Genomic DNA, 17,808 nt, shown 5'->3' with positions numbered 1-17,808 from the left:
GAGTGGCAGAAAGAGGGAGATGAGTGACAGCATTGGCTTCAACACTGTCTAAACTGAAGAACAATATTTAATAAGAAATGGGGAAGAGCTGTTGTGCAATTGACTGTATGAACAGGTTTGAAAAGCAGTTGGAGCTATCGATTTACAGACACCGAAAGAGAAAGAAAAGAGAAGTAGATGGATCCACAAACCCAGGAAACCAAACCTAGATCTGTGGATACTGTTTGGTGTCAGGTAACATTAATTTATGCTGTATTTTTGGGTCAAATCAAACCTTAAATGACGTATTGTGTGGCTAATGTTATTTCTTAGTAATGCTCTTGGTTTAATGATCAGATCTTTCATGGTTCTTGTCTTCATTTTGTGATTCTGAACCTTGTGCTCCTACATGATTTGTAAACTAACTTAAACTGAGGCTAACCAACTTTTTCAAATACGGGGGAACTGGAAAATAAAGCTACAACGGAGTATTAGGGCCACATAAGAAAATAAAAAAAACCTATCACTACGAGAATAAAGTCATAAAATATCGATTTAGAACCTGTAATTTTATGATAAAGTCGAAGACAAAAAGAATCACAATGTTATAAGAATAAAGTCGTAGTTATAAAAAAAAAACCTCATAATTTAACAAAAATGTCATTTGTTTATGAGATTAAAATTGTCATATTCCAACAATAAAGCCATAATATTATCAGAATAATAATAATTATCATAATAATTTAAAAACAGGTGTATAAAGGTGTATAAATCTCCTAATTTCCCAGAATCCAGCGGTCCCCTGCTGGTCCACAGCAGTAGTATTTGTGTTGTATAAAGTACATGATCTGAACTAGACGTAAATATTCTCAGTACCAGTAGATCATGCATATATTCACTGGGGTCAGTACAAGGTCTACTGTAAATGCACTTTGGATCAGCTGGTTCTGGGCCCTAGTTTTGGACCCTGGTTGTCAGTGATGATGAAACCATGTATACTGAACAACAAAAGAAACGCAAGTATGTTTCGGTATTGGTTTATATGGGAGTTTTATTATGAATATTGGTTTCATATGAGATATTTATATCCAGCTGTGAAATTTACAGTGGTCTACAGACGTCTGGCAACGTTGCGAGCTGTTAAACCAGCATCAAGCATACCAATGGCGCGTTCTCTCAGATTATCGTTAAGGCGAGGCATCGTGGTAATGCAGTAACTTTTGAATCTTACCATTTTTTTTTATAGCCCCTGGATAAACAAAGGGAATTGGCACTCCCATTTGTTGCTCCCACAACCATATCACTCAAAACGTACTGCACCTCCGATACTTTGTACACGTGCTCAACACCACTCGTGGTCATGTTTGCCTGCAAACACACGCTCCAGTGGTTACAACTCACTTATTTTAATGTGTATCTCAGTTGACAACTCAACAGGACGGCTGAACTCTTGCCTAAATTAACGACCAAAACTTGCGTTTCTTTTGTTGTTCAGTATATATTTGTTTCAGGTAAAAATAGCGATGATCCCCTACACCCTGGATGTCAGGATGCTCCATTTCTGTCCACATGTCAATGTTCATGGACCACTTGTTCTTTGGTAGCTCGTACGGATCCATGTCCAGTCCAATTGTCCTTAATTTAATTTCATATTTCACATTTTCCCAGTCTGGCTGTGTTTACTGCTATACTCTGTCACATTGAGCAGGTTGGTTTTTGCTACTCAGTCTGACTTAGAGCGGCATGGCCCGGGGGGAAGTGACGTATGTGCATACCCTCTATAGTAGATGTGCAGATACAGAGCTTTGTATTATTACTTGGGTAAGGTTACTGCTTAAGGACAAAAGCTTAATTCTTCTTCCTGTACAAAATAATGAAATATAATGTTGATGGTGCCATGTTGGTCATTTACCCACAACGCTGATCATTTAGTGACCAACGGTGCTGCTTAAATTTGTTTGTATTTTTTAAACAGAGGGTGGTGGGTGTGTCCAGGACATGTCCTGCTGTATTGTCTGGCACTAATGAACACTAATACCATAAATACAGTATGGGTGCGGGCCTTTGAAAACTAAACAGATTATGAGTTGTTTTTTTGTTGTTTTTTTTTTGCCTCACCTGAGCTGACTGGTGAGTTTTTTTAAGTTCTGTGATGCATCAGTCATCCAGCCTCTCTGGTCACATGTTACACCTTCATCTCATAAAGTTAATTATTAAGTCACTGAGGTTCAACCCTGTTGGTGTGCAACGTATGCTGATAGACAATGCCCTTCCCAGTCCTACATGTTGTAAATAAAAGTCCTGTTCTACTGTTGAAACAGGGTGACTTCCTCTTTTAAGCCAACTGTTTAATACAAAAGGTCACCTACACCACAGAAGTCAGCATTAGGCTACAAGTACGCACCATGAACAGCATTTAATAAAGTACAGAAATACAACAGAGAAATGATGGCAAATTTCAACTCCAAGTCATGTCACAAAACTAACAGGGATGCATGAATTGGTAAATCATGTCTGGGCTCATACTTATGCTTATAATAACAATTTGGCCAATAGCTGATGACAGTATTATTTTCTGTTTGTCCATTTAGTCATTTATTCCTCCTTTTGGGCCAAGCCAAGAAATCTGGAAGTGAATCAAAATAACTTTAAAATAACTTTTAAATAACAGGAACTCCTGTTTTAATGTTCACATACAGTAGTGGCTTAAACAGACACTGATACTGAGAAGATGTACTTATTAATGTTACAGACTGATATGGTCTGATTTTTAGATAGTACTTGCATTCACCCATGAAACAGCAGCCATGTACAGTAATAAGTTCAGGATACAATACTCAGATACGTCAAATCATTGTGCGTTCCTGTTCTTGACCTATAAATCATAGCTGAATTGAATCATGAGGCTAGTGAATAATTGGCATATGTACCTGATACTGGCAAATACCCATGCTTGGTAATATTCCCCTGTACTCCTAAATATTATCACTAGCTCATCTGTACTAGGACTGGGCCACTTGGTCAAAAGCTCATTTGATGATCCACAATTTTTAGAACCTCATACAGAAAGGTAATTATAAGCAAACCTAGTTTTCCACTTTCATTCTCTGGTTTTTACAGGTTTAGACTGTGTACAATGGCTTTGTGTTATTTTCATTTTACTAAATAGTCTGGATACTTGCAAAATCTGGAACAATATGAGTAAAATATTTTAGGGAAAACCCAAACTACTACTACTACCCAGTCTACTCACTGATGAGTTAAACACTAGTCTGTACATCTATAGCAAGTGCAGTATTTCATTAATTACTTAGACTGTGGCCTAGCTTGTCTTAATTGAGTTTTAATCAACAGGCGTAGTTGTATATTCCAGTTTTGCATCTTTACTTCACCTGTGCAAATGAGACTTGGGCTAGTAGCTCACAGGGTTATTGTAATTCTTCACTTCATCCATCATCATTGGAAGTCCATTTGTGAAGGGGTACAACAGGAGTTAGATGCAGTTATATTTAAATCCATAGTAAACACTGCATAGCACACAGAAACAATTAAGATAACGCTATCATGCCCAGAAGCACCAAACAAAGATCAAGAAAACATAATATATATGAGACATTATTTCTGAATTACAGAGGGAGGTATCCATAACATACTATTTATTTAATATATAAAACTGTCCTCCACTGTAAAGGGGACCCTATTGACCACAGGTCTATATAAACCTTATTTTATCATGTTATCCTATAATATATATTTAATAATCCATCAATGGATGATGTCACTACCCATTTGAAACTTAAGATAGTGGTTTATAGGGCAAGATAAGGAACAGCTGGACCATCAGAGCTTCAGATGAGCTCTTAACTACAATAACATACAAACATACTGTATGTATTGAATATACTAAAACAACCTTAAACTCAAGGGTCCCCTAAACTGACCTCTCCTCAACTAAGGGGAGGGTTCCTAGCCAATTTTGACACAAAACCTACGGCTTTATTCATCATTATTATCATCAATGGGTTTATATGCTAAAAGACGGACAAAATGAAACTTAACCACCACCTACTCTGTAGGACACACAGTGGCAGGGTACAATTCAGGTTGTATGACATGTGACAAATGTCAAATGTAGGTCAGCATCTGTGAACAGGCTAACAACACAGAAGTATTTTTTCCAACTACCCTAGGTTGCTTAACTAGGCTCTTAAACCAGTGACAGTGACACTCAGTCATATGAATGAGTCAATCAGTAAAAGTATGACAGAGCAGGTAATGCTACCCCTGGGCACTACTTTACTTCAGGTATGCTTCATGAAAACCATGCCCCAAAGGCATGTGTGACTGAAAGGCGTCTGGGTGTGTGATGGCAGTCATCTGGAACCATCAGACCAATGTACAACTATAGTCATTATTTATGGCCTTCAGCTTCATAAGTAGCCGTTTAGCACCGTGTGATGAATAAGGTTAGTTTGATTTATCATTTCAGTGTTTGTGAGCTCTGACAACACAACACAACACTACAGCAGGGGGTGAAGATAACTCACACAGCCTATGGTACCGTGGAATGTCAGGAAACTGTTCATTTATCTGAACCAATAGTGCTAATAGCGTTAGCTAGCATCAGCTGTAAATGATAACAAGCAGAGAAGTCCCACAGCCACACCCACAAATGATGTTTACATATTTGACAGGTCACCGGCGATACGTCAATATACACATCCGAATAAATGCCACACAAACGAGGCTTTTCTACAGTTAGACACAACCACAGGTTATTGTTAGCGTGTTAGCTGGACTGCTAGGTTCATGCTTCATACAACACAATTCACCATATCCACTGCTAGCTAAAGCGTTAGCCGGCGGTTAGCCAATGGCTAGGATGGCTAAGCTAGTCCAGGAACAAAAGGTCCAGAAATGGAGCAGTGAGAACCAACTACGGTAACAGGAGGGTTGGTGAAGGTTTCCCAAAAGCCCATATGTTCTTACCGAAGAGTGGGACCGACACAAGCCGTGTCGGTGCTTTCAATTTCCTGTAAAATCCGCTCGTGCTCCGTTATACACTCCAAGGTTTCATTCTCCGCCATGATTGTTGTGTGTGTGTGTGTGTGTGTGTGTGTGTGTGTGTGTGTGTGTGTGTGTGTGTGTGTGTGTGTGTGTGGAGCCTGTCACTGCAGCAGTGGGGCGGGGGGGGCGGGCTGTGTCCGCCAGGAAGGGGGCTGTGGACCCTGCTGTAGTGGTACCAGCTGACTTACACTGGTCATCGACAGACCTCAGTGTAAGAACCACAGGGTTTTAAAACTAATATTCCCTCATTAGTGATGTAAGATTTTACACATGAAACCATGAGAAAAGATGTTTTCAAAGTAAGTCTGCAGAATTTAGTTAGCAGATAAACAAACACACCAATAAATACTACTTAATCACTGTATTCTGTGTCATATTAATATTATTTTCCTGGCCAAGTAAAATAAAGTCTCCACTGACATTTAACTATAGTCCAGTCCAGTCCTTCCATTGGATAATTACTGCACTGTTTAGTCCGGTTCAAATCCAATAAGTTTTTTAACCCTTTAACTGATGCATTGAGCAGCTTCTGGTTTCTTAGACAAACACCATTTTACTAAGGAGCATAAATACTGAACCACACCTGGATCCTGTGGGATCATCAGACTTGTGTTAGAGTGGTTCAGGACCATGACACGTCATTTTCACACATGAAATGATAAACACAGAGTCCAGACCTGAACCACATGTGAATGTGATAGAGAAGACTTAACTCAGCTCCAACTTTCCATCATTAATATGCTGTTTATTACAGGTTAAATGAATACAGGCACATGTGCATCATATCTGACAAACCACAAAACAACCATCAGTTACATGTAGGCTGCTGTAGCCTGTTAATGTTCAAATAATCTATATTATAAAAGCCAAGTGGGCTCTGTGTGCGTGTGTGTGTTTGTGTGTGTGTGTCCTGGGAATCACACTAACTCCGTACACAGTTGACTGCTGCAGTTTGTCATAATTATGTATTTTTGGTCAAGGAACAGAATAGTGAAAACAGCATGTTGATAGGACCAATATATTGAGAGGTATTAGTAATTTTGAATACAATATCCTTACACTTATGTTACTATACCCACAACGCTTTGGCGGTGACTGCTGGAGAAATGCGATACAGCATGAACAAATACACAACGGCATAAAAACTACCACATCTAGAACTTGTAGATCCACAGGGGTCAATGCTGTAGTTTAATTAAAAAGGTACAGGGATTAATATTTTTTATTATTGTTATTTATATGATTATATTTTAAGCAGCTTATTACATTCAATAACATGTTTTCTGTTTTAAACTAAATAAATGAAGTACACCAGTCGCCTGTGAGTGACTTTTTATTGGTATTTAATTCAGTTTGATAATGCGTAGTTCCAGGTATACACTGACTTTTATGTCTATGATTTACTGTATCATATTTTCTCCAAACTGTACCAAAAACTTGAAACAAATGGCCTAATTTATATAGCTAGGTTTTCTTTCATCACTTAAACAGAGATATTTAAATGAATATATACACACAGTGTTATTGTGTCTTAAGTGCATCTGAATCAACTTCTACAGAACATCTCCAGTTTATTCCATGACATGGTCAAACCTGTCATACTCTGACATCCTGCCTTTGATTAGACATCAGTGCTTTACCTTATGGTCGTCCCCAAGGGTAGATCCACAGATTCCAGTTCTGCAAAAATACTACCAAAGGCTTTCTGCTCCTCTCTGCTGTCATCTTCATTTGGAGCGGGGGGGTCAGGTACAGCAGTGTACACCCTGTCACAGAACATTTACAGCTAGTGCCTATGAGGCCTCAAAAATATGTGAACACAGGACACCAACAACTACATATATATATGTGTGTGTGTGTGTGTGTGTGTGTGTAGTCATTCCAGGACACCTGCTATGGTCAGCAGAAACAGAGGAAGCGACAGGAAACAGAGACCTTGTGATTCACTGAACTTTGAAGCCAAAAAACCGTTCAGATTCCAACATTTACTTCATGAACTGCAAAGTCTAAAGAAATATATGGGCTGAAGAGAAACAGCAGAATGGGTCCATAGAGGTGGTTTGAAAGTGTATGAATGGAAGCAACTAACAGCAAAGTCAGTGATAGTTATGCACTAAAAGCCTGTGAGATTTAAGGCAGTGATATTTTTCTTTTTTCAATGTAATTCCCCCTTTTCCCACATTTCCCTGTGGTCTCCATAAACTGTAAATGCTCTGCTTGGCTCTGAATTCTTCATTCATTCAACTCCACAGGTCTTCAACCCTATGTCTGAGTAATGACACCAGAAAGGTGGTTTGGAGCGCTGGCCCTTTAAATGCACAGGACACTTCAGGCCCTGCCCCCTCCAGCTCCATTTAGAGGAAGTGAAATCTATTTAGGGACCGAGCCCACGGGCAGAGGCCCTCTCCCTCACTGTGTGAGAGAGAGGGCCTCTCCCCGTGGGCTCGGTCCCTAATAATAATAATAATAATAATAAATTAAAGCCGCAAGCGGCATCTAAAGGCCCTCGCCACGGGCACGTCCAGTACAAGTATGTCCATCGTTCAGCAGGTGGTGCTCTAGCACCAAATTTCAATGTCTTCTGATGAATGTAGGCCTGGGAGATTGACAACCGATTCAAATTTGAGGCAGATCTTTGGTTTTATGTCCAAACTAAAGAAATTTTAGTATAAGTAAATCTGTAGGGGACGCTATGCAGCTAAAATTGAATTTCTTCTTTTGAATGGGTGTAGACCTGCGAGATTTACCACTGAGTCAAATTTGAGCCAAATCGGTGTTCGTATGTTTGAATTAATGCAATTTTTGTGAAGGTAAATTTGTAGGGGGCGCTATTTCGCGAAATGTCATTTTCTTTTAATAAATGGGTGTAGGCCTGGGAGATTGACAACTGATTCAAATTTGAGCCAAATTGGTGTTCGTATGTCTAACGTGAAGTAATTTTCGTAAAGGTAAAATTGTGGGGGGCGCTATGGCACCGAATTTCAAATTTTTCTGATAAATGGGTGCAGGCCTGAGAGATAGACGTCTGAGTCAAATTTGAGCCAAATCGGTGTTCATATGTCCGAACTGAAGCAATTTTAATAAAAAAATATTAAAAAATTTTTTAGGAGGCACTGTTGTGCAAAATTTCAGTTTCTTCCTACACATAGGTGTAAGCCTGGGAAACAGATGTCTGAGTCAAATTTAAGCCAAATCGGTGTTCGTATGTCTGAACTGATGTCATTTTTGTAAATGTACATTTGTAGGGGGCGCTATAGTGCGAAATTTCAATTTATTTCAATAAATGGGTGTAGGCCTGGGAGACAGACGTCTGAGTCAAATTTCAGCCAAATCCGTGTTTGTATGTCTGAGCTGAAGTACTTTTTGTGATGGGAAATTTTTGAAAAAACTTTGCAAAGTTTGTAACCTTGTCGCACAAAAACGGTGACACCGATTCAAAAAATTCGGATAAATTTTGATGTCCCACTTCTCTAGATACTGTACACCGATTTTGAGCTCATTTGGCCAAACGGCTTAGTAGGAGATAGTTAAAATACAATGTCAGCGAAAACGCTGACTCAGCATTTTGGAAATTTCAATCCAATATGGCCGACTAAGGGTTGGTTTAGGGGCGTGGCCATAATAATATTTTTTGTTTGTCTCCTCATGATGAATCTGTGTACCCATTTTCGTGGCTCTACGACAAACTTTATGTTGGACGAGCTCCCATTGGCGCAATGCATTTCCACTTTTCAAGGGGGCGCTGCCGCAACATTTCTTTACCGACCTCTACGAAACCTATATGTAAATTCAATTTCTCGCACTTCCGAATTTTAGGCAAAATTTGGTGAGTTTTCGTAAATGTTCAGAGGGTCAAAATTGAGCTCAAAGAGCAGGAGAAAAAAAAAAAGAATCTGAGCACAAGAACAATACAGCCGTTTCTATGGCAACCACATATTTGGCCTTATTTGAAAGCTCTCGAGCTCCCCCACATGTCTGTCTCAGTGCCGTGAATGTGAATATGTGTGAGAGTGGCGACAGTGGCGAAAGGCGACCGCGTCACTGGCGATTTCATCCCCATGTGCCCACTGCAGACTCAATATGCCCTGCGCCGGCTTTACTCTGCTCGGGCCTAAAAACGAATGAAAAACAATAGGGCCTTGCTTGCAGGCAAGGTCTCTCACTTTGTGAGAGGGCCTTACCTTTCGGCTTGGTCCCTAATAATAAAAAACGAACGAATAACAATAGGGCCTTGCTTGCAGGCAAGGCCTCTCACTGTGTGAGAGGGCCTTACCTTTCGGCTCCGTCCCTAATAAAAACGAACAAAAAACAATAGGGCCTTGCTTGCAGGCCAGGCATCTCACTGTCTGAGCGGGCCTTACCTTTCAGCTCAGTCCCTAATAATAATAAAAAACAAACGAAAAACAATAGGGCCTTTGCCCTTACGGGCAAACAGGCCGGCCTCTCCCTCGTTCGGTCCCTAAATATAATATAATATAATATAATATAATATAATATAATATAATATAATATAATATAATATAACATAATATAATACTAGCTATACTAGATGTATTGATATTCTATTAGATATATTAGATATAAAACTAGATGATGGTGTAGAACCAAACTTTCTCAGGCCAAATGTTCTGTATGAATGACTTCTCAACCACATTCATTTCATCTTCTCTTTATTGTTTTCATTTTTTAGTCTGCACTACACACACACACACACACACACACACACACACACACACACACACACACACACACACACACACACACACACACAACACAGACAGAGAAATAGGAATTTCATTGCACTGATAACATATTGCATAAATACACCGTAATTCTGTTTTATATACAGTATATATAGTGTAAAATTACAGTAATCCTCTGGTATCTCTGTTACCAGGTCTGTTTATATTGTTATTTTGTGGAAAAATGATTTATAATGTACACAAATCAACCACACATTTGCACAAACTGGAGTGTTACACCATCATTTTGTGAACTCTGGATTTTCTCTGTCCATATTTCTAAACCAAAGATTAAAAAAAAAAAAACAATCCTCACTTTGGAAGGTACCTAAATGATCACATGTAGACAAATGTGGAGAAAAGTGTCTGTTTGGAAACTTTCTGTGTTTGTGAGTTCAAATCAGTGTTTGTGCGGTCAGGGCTCTTTGGAGCAGCCTCTAGTGGCCATCCCTGGTATTATACCTGAACATACTTGTGTGTTGGCTGCATTTGACTGCCACAGACACAGTGTCCACATACTGTACGTCAGAGGTCTCAAACTCTTTTTCTTTCAGTTTCTACATTCAGCCCAATTTGATCACCAGTGGGTCGGACAAGTAAAATAATAACAGAATAAACTATAAATAATGACAACTGCAAATTTTTGTCTTTGTTTTAGTGCAAAAACCCCCCATTAAATTATGAAAATACTCCCTTTTATAAACTATCCAAACAAAAAAGATGTGAATAACTTGAAAAAATGAAATTTCTTAAGAAAAATAAATGCAATTTTAATAATATTATGTCTTAATTTATTATTTCTATATGTGCATTATGGATCAGATCTACGAAGACACTAAACACTGAGGAACAGGCAGAAAATAGTTCAAATTGTGCTGAATTTTCTTTAGACATTTCAGGTTGTTCATATTTGTTCAGGTTATTCACATTCTATTGTTACAGGACAGTTTGTAAATATAAACATTTTCATAATTTAATGTTATTTTTTGAACTAAAACAAAGACAAAAATTTGAAGTTGTCATTATTTATAGGCATAATGTAATTTTTTTTCCTTTTTTTTTTTTCACATCAAACTGAAAATCTGGAGTCATTCTTTTTTGTTGGTTATTCTGCTGTTATTATTTGACTGTAGATCACATTGATCTGTCTGTGGAACCTGAACTAAAATGAGTTCCACAACCTTGACTGTTGAATTTTTGCACTTTGTAAATTCATCCCAGGGGGATTGGAACCTTTGGAGAGACGTATTTGGGCCCCGGGACGCATGTTTGACACCCCTGGTGTACATGGTGGTTGTTTTTTTTTTTCCATTATAACTCATATTAAATACATTTATACATACTCCATATATTTGATGTCAGTGACTCCAGAAATGTGAATAGAATGACTGGTGTCTCCAAAAAGTCATCTCCATTTTCTGACTGTTGAGTAATGTTTTTTTTTTTCTCTCTCTACTCTGTTGTGTAATGTTTGAAGCCTCGGGCCTCTTACACAACCACTTTGTGCTTCCTGCTATTCTTCTCCTGACAGATTGGCCCATTATGAATGTGGATGTGGTCCACGACAATACGCTGTTTTCAAAAGCCCTGACTATGAGTTTCCTTATTACTGCACCTAAAACAAGAAACAAAACAGTCAAGGTCCAGTATATGTATTTAATTATTATTCTGAGAAACAAGTCAGAATCCTGAAATTAAAGACTGAAATTCTGACTTCAATCTCAGAATTTTGTCTTTTTTCTCATCTGACCTAAAGGTGAGTTTATGTTTTGTTTTGAAACTTTTGTATGTACAGTTGAAGAAACAGCCTCTGATATCTGTTTCCTTTTGCTCATATAATAGTGAAATTACTTCCTCCAGAACCCCTTGGATATGTAAAAAGGCATTATGTCAGCCTGCTTGACTCCTCCTGCTTGTCAGAAAGCAAAAGTCACACTGTCCCTGAATGGGAGATGTTTTTTTTTTGTTTTGTTTTTGTTTTTGTTTTGTTTTTTTTGTTTTTTTTGTTTTTTTCAGAATTCTGAAAAAAAAGAAAAAAAAAAGTCAGAATTCTGACTTTTTTTTTTTTTCAGAATTGTGACTTTAATCTCGGAACTCTGACTTTTTTCTCAGAATTCTGACTTTTTTTCCTCAGAATTCTGACTTTTTTTTTCTCAGAACTCCGATTTTAATCTCAGAATTCTGAATTAAATCTCAGAATTCTGACTTTAATCTCAAAATAATAATATTTAAAAAAAAATAGATCAAATTTGGCTTAATGTGGCTCCTGAACTAAAATGAATTTGACACTTTTGATTTTTGTATTTGACTTACTCCTCCCGTAGACTGGATTGGACCCTTTTGGGAACTTGTTCTGGTCCATATGCCCCATGTTTGACATCCCTGGTCTCAAAGGTTTGTGAGTGAGACATGTTTGTCACTGGAGATGCTTTCTAAACTTCCCTCCAAACAGAAGTCTGTTTCTCCATCCAGACTATGGACAGGACAGATTAAATATATAGAAAAAACTAGACTAACTCTGCTGACTTGTAACTAACGGTAACAGGAAACAAGTCACCACCCCCTGTGTCACTGTCAAAGGATGTGAGCCTTCCGTGCACCATGACCTCCACCATTCACCACTGAATATAAGACCATGAGAACATGAGAAGGTGGACTGGACCTCCATGAGGAACCATTCTGTGTCTGAAGGCTGTTCTTCTGTACCTGTTCTTCTTGAGTGGGGGTGTCAAACTCATGTTAGTTCAGTTCCACATTCAGCTAAATTTGATCTGCAATGGGCCGAACCAGTAAAATAATAATATAATATATAAATAATGTCAACTCCAAACTTTTCTCTATGTTTTAGATTGAAAAAAGTAAAATTTATTAAAATTTACATTTACAAACTATCCTTTCAAACAATGTGAATAACATGAACAAACTGAAAAAAATGTGTAATTTTCACAATATTCTGCCTCAGTTTATCATTTACACATGTACATCATAACTTACAGATCACAGTGGATCTACAAATACACAAAACATTTAGTATCAGGTGGAACATTGTTAAAATTGCACTTACTCCTCTTAAGACATTTCAGGTTGTTCATATTTGTTCAGGTTATTCAGATATTTTTGCAATATTACACTTTGTTTTTGTCACATCCCTGTCTGTTCTGTCCTTTTTTTCTTTCTCTCTCTCACTCTCAGCCACACCTCCTCATCTCTGTCTGCCACACTTTCTAATCAGCCTAACTCCATCCACCTGTGTTCCTCAGCTGCAGCCCATTAGACTGAGCGTTCTATTCACCCCTCTGCTCTTTGTCATTTGCCAGATTGCTTCTATATTTGTGTGTTACTCTCCAGCATTCATCTCCTGCCTGAACCTTTTGATCCTGACCCTGTTTGTTCTGACCCAACCTGCCTGCCACCTCGATTCCTACCCTGCCTGCCCGACTTCGTCTGCCTGTCTGCTTCCCTGGTAAACGACCAGCCTTTGTTTGACCTCGTCTCACTGCCTGAACCCTGGATGATCGACCTGCCTTCCGTCCCCGACCACGTCTCCTGCCTTTGCCCCTCTGGTCCTGTTTGGATACCCCGGTTCCTGACCCTCTGCCTGTCCCTGACTCACCTGCTGTCTGTCCCTTGCCTGTTGCTTGTTTGCCAGTTAATAAAGACTGTTAAAGACTCTAGCTCTGTGGTTCTGCTTTTGGGTTTTGCATTATACTCGTTTCAGTTTTAGTGCTAAAACATGAAAACATTTTCATTTACAAAGAGAAAATTTTGGAGTTGTGAGTATTTATACGTTATTATGACCTACCTGACATTGAATTGGTCTGAATGTAGAACCTGAACTAAACGGATTGTTAATATCTTAGTGTAATTTTTGCATTTTACGAATTTATCCCAAGGGCTGGACTGGACCCTTTGGTGGGCCGGATTTGGCCCCGGGGCTGCATGTTTGACACCTGTGGTCTATAGCGTCACATCACAAGACATTTGAACATGAGCTACATCTGCTGTTCATTGTATTCCAGAAAAACAGGTTCACATATCATGTTACATTCAAGTACAAAAAGCTGCAACAGCCTCTGATTTCACTCAGTTTGAAAAGGTTCTAGTTATACATGTGCAATAATGTCATAAATCACAAAACATTTAGAAACAGACAAAATAAAATTGCACTTATTCTCCTCAGACATTTCATTTCATTTGTTCATATTTGTTCAGGTTATACACATTTTTTGTGAAAGGATAGTTTGCAAATGTAAACATTTTTATGTAAAATAATTTTTGTCACTGAAACAAAGGCAAAGGTTTGTAGTTGTCCTTATTTATAGTTTATTATAGTGTTTTCCTGGTCTGACTGACTTTAGATCATCTTGGTCTGCATATGGAACCTGACACATTTGATTGTGAACAAGTTGGGTGTCATTTCACAGATCCATCCCATAATCGGACTCTTTGGTTTCTGTATGTTTGACAGCCCTGATTTAAACCATGGTGATGTGAACAAACATAAATGCCCTTTTTTTTGTTGCATATTTTCTGAACATATCTCCAAAGGCTCCTCCCCTTTTGACCACAGTTTCATCTGTTTGGCAGATGGAACACAGTGTCACCGTGTTTGGAAGTAAAACCTGATCGGTCTGGCTGGGGGGGTGCTGGAGGAAACACCCCCTAAACTACTGACCCCAGTCAGGTGGAGTCAGCTGGTTACTTATTGACAAATTTCCAGACAAATTTAAATATCTTTAGTTTATCACTGGTTATTAGCTTCTGATTCAGACAAACTTATTGCAGGAGCCAAATGTTGCGCTCTCCGCCCAGATGTTTGAGGTAGATGGCTGTGCTGTATGTGGTGTTAAAATGACAACAAACTCGCAGTGTTTTCCTCACTCGTCCGGTGTTTATTCAACAGCCACCATTACAGCAGTCACCTCAACAGCGCACATGGGCACAACTACTTCCCTTCAGACAGCATAAATCAATCAGGTACAAAACATCGAACAAACAGTGGATTACATGTTTTTTTTTTTTTGTGTTTTTTTTTTTTTAAATTTAAATACATTTGAGTTTTAAACAAAATCTGTACGATTTTAATTACTACAGTTTTAAATGTAAAATTAAATTTATATGAACCCATATTTTCCCTTATTAATTAAATAAAAATATAATTACACAGTACCTTTGTACTTCAGTAACAATATATATGAAGCTATAGTAATACCTGAGAACAAATAAATATATTAATGATCTATGAAGAACATTTAAAAAAATAAAGCTGCAAGCAGCATTGGGCGGGACCTCGCACCGAGCGTTCCGCCTCCCCTGCGATCCGCCTCCCGTGACTGTCCACAGCTTAGCTCCACTCACACCTCTCCGTCCCAATACCAGTTCCCACCCTTTAGTGTCTGTCCTCCTTACATCTCTACAGAACACCAGTGACCCTCTGCTGAAACCACCATCACCTTTAAATGAGACTTTTATTTTGGAAACCCCACTGTGTGTATGTGCATTTGTTTTGTATGTGAGAGAAAGAATCAGTTGGAAAAATGAATTGAAATTGTATGAATAATTGAGCAGAAAAGTGATGATTTATCACATTTAAGGCTATTATTTTGGAAAAACCCTATTGTGTGAGCATGTGTGTCTGTGAGAAAGAGTACTTTTGAATGAAGAAACATTGTACAAAAAGTTGAGCGTTTGGTCATAAAAATGAAAAGAAGTTATTTACTAGACATTATTATTATTATTATTTTTTATAAGGGTTTTATTTTGAAAAAATGTACTCTGTGTAGTTTGTAATGTGTGCAAAATGTCCAATATCCAGAATATAATGCAGCAAAACCTGTTTTAAAATGTGAGAGGGGGAGAGCAAAAAAAAAAAGTCAATGTTCTGCCTGGGGTTTGAACCCATGCCTTCTGCATAATGGACCATAATACTAACCACTGGTCTATTGTCAGACACATACAAACCTGCACTGGTAAGCTTTATTTAGGGATTTTGTCATTGTGAAAAATGAAACCAAACATACTCTTCAAAAAATCACCATTATTCCATAACCGTAGGTTGCATCTGAAAAATTCTTTCACTTTTGGATTCTGCAGACTTGTGGGAATTTAATGAGGTATTGGTATGAGGTAACTTTTGAGTCAAACGTCTGAAATGAATAAGCAGTAATTGCAGAAATGAGTAACTTTCAAAGGCAGATTGCCAATTTCCTGTTGGAGTTAGCTCATGAGTGTCAGTGCATGATTTGTCAGGCTCAATCAGACCAACATTTTGACATTTGTTTCATGTTTCTGTGACATTCCTACTGGCCGCTAGGGCAGATTTTGTGTGTTTTTTAGTACAAAGGTGGTGCTACAGAGTCCATTTTGGCACCCAAGGGGTTAATTTTGATATTGAATCAAAGTGTTCAGCAGCCATGACATACATGGCAAATTTGGTGAGTTTTGGAGCATGTTAAGGGGGTGAAATGGCAGTCTTTAGTGGAAAAAGTATGAAAATAAACAAATTGTTAATAAATCAATAACTGTACATCGTATCTCAAAATTTTTTGCATGTGAGCATTGTGGTGAGCCCCATGAACGGATAGATATGTCACATGTGGGGAAAAACTCCAAAGTGAAAAATGAGTTCCAAACATCGCAACTTTGTGGGCTTCTAAAAAAAAAAAAAACTAAGACAGTTATGGAAAAAGTGTGAGATCACTTTTTTGAGGAGGGTTCACTCTATCTTTTCGTGCTATTTAGAAGTCAATGCAAAAAACGGTGTCATCGGAGTTGGTTTTAGAAATTTTATTTTGAAAGGCATATTGCGAACTTCCTGTTGGAGTTAGGTCATAAGCGTCAGTGTATCATTTGTAGTGCTTCATCCAACAAAAAATTTGGCACTGGTTTCATGTCTCTACGACTTTCCTACTGGCCAATAGGGCTGTTAAGATTTTTTTTTCACATAGGTGGCATTAGAGAGGCCATTTTGACACTTATGGGGTTATTTTTTTCATTTTATCAAAATTTTCACCAGGCCTGATATGTGTGCCAAATTTGGTGAGTTTTGGAGCATGTTTAGGGGTCAAAATCCAGTTTAAAGTGACAATAGTATAATACTAATAATAAGAAGAAAAAAACGAACGAAAAACAATAGGGCCTTGCTTGCAGGCAAGGCCTCTCACTGTGTGAGAGGGCCTTACCTTTCGGCTCGGTCCCTAAAAATAATGTGCTAAAGCTTTTTAACCTGTCACATACTCCCGCTCAAAATACATGTTGTCACCAACATCTGTACTGTTTACACATAAAAAAAACGCTGGGCAACATGACCACAAACAATTACAGTACTATAAACAGGAATAAAGCATTAACTGTAACAATCAACAGTTTACAGAATGGAACTCTTTTCATACCTTCTGTTTGAGTAACACTCATCAGGAGTAATTTTGTGCACATTTCATTATACCGTTTTATCAAACCTGTGTATCTTGTATTAAACACACAACACATTCTATTGTCTTATGTATATAATTGCTGTTGCATTGTCAATAACAGTGACATAAAACTCAATATCACAGTCTTTCAAAGCACGAATCTCTTAACTCAAGCTCAGATATGTAAAGTGTCTATTAACCCTGTCTGTAGGACTCTGGAACATAATAGAGATTTGCATTTTACATCCAAGGCATGCTCTGTCCAACATAATATGGCAACATCCTTAAACTGTAACGAGATGGTGAACAAAGTCTATCATAAGTGAATAACTTAGGTCTCCTGTGTTCTCGTTGTGGTCGCTGATTCTCTCCATCACCAAGATGACTATAGGCAGGAGAAAGAGGTGGAGGAGGTGAAGGGAGATGTACCTCCACAGGTAAGTCCTGTTCCTGACTAATGTCGTCCTCTAGAGGATGGTCAACCTCTGCGGTGTCAGGCTCTGTCTCTGGCAGTTCATCCTCAGGTTGAGTGTTGTCGTGATGGGGTGTTTCTGTGAAGCTCACATCCTGCGGTTCCGGTGAATCCAGTCGGGCGCTCTGGTGATGCA

General features: G+C 38.4%; 1 protein-coding gene across 3 annotated transcripts in view; it reads right to left on the bottom strand.

Moving 5' to 3' along the window:
• The window catches only part of exoc6 (exocyst complex component 6), a 275,638-nt gene extending 270,548 nt beyond the window's left edge, over positions 1–5,090 (bottom strand). For all 3 annotated transcript variants that reach the window (XM_030121915.1, XM_030121916.1, XM_030121917.1), the window contains exon 1: positions 4,969–5,090. In XM_030121915.1, coding sequence (XP_029977775.1) covers positions 4,969–5,066 — 98 coding nt within the window. In that variant the 5' untranslated portion in view covers positions 5,067–5,090. The remainder of the gene's footprint in view (positions 1–4,968) is intronic.
• Positions 5,091–17,808: the final 12,718 nt, after the last annotated feature.

This window comes from Sphaeramia orbicularis, chromosome 19 (assembly GCF_902148855.1).
Source record: "Sphaeramia orbicularis chromosome 19, fSphaOr1.1, whole genome shotgun sequence".
Classification (NCBI taxonomy): Eukaryota; Metazoa; Chordata; class Actinopteri; order Kurtiformes; family Apogonidae; genus Sphaeramia; species Sphaeramia orbicularis.
The sequence above is the reverse complement of the archived record's forward strand: the minus strand, read 5'-3'. Positions and strand labels throughout refer to the sequence as shown.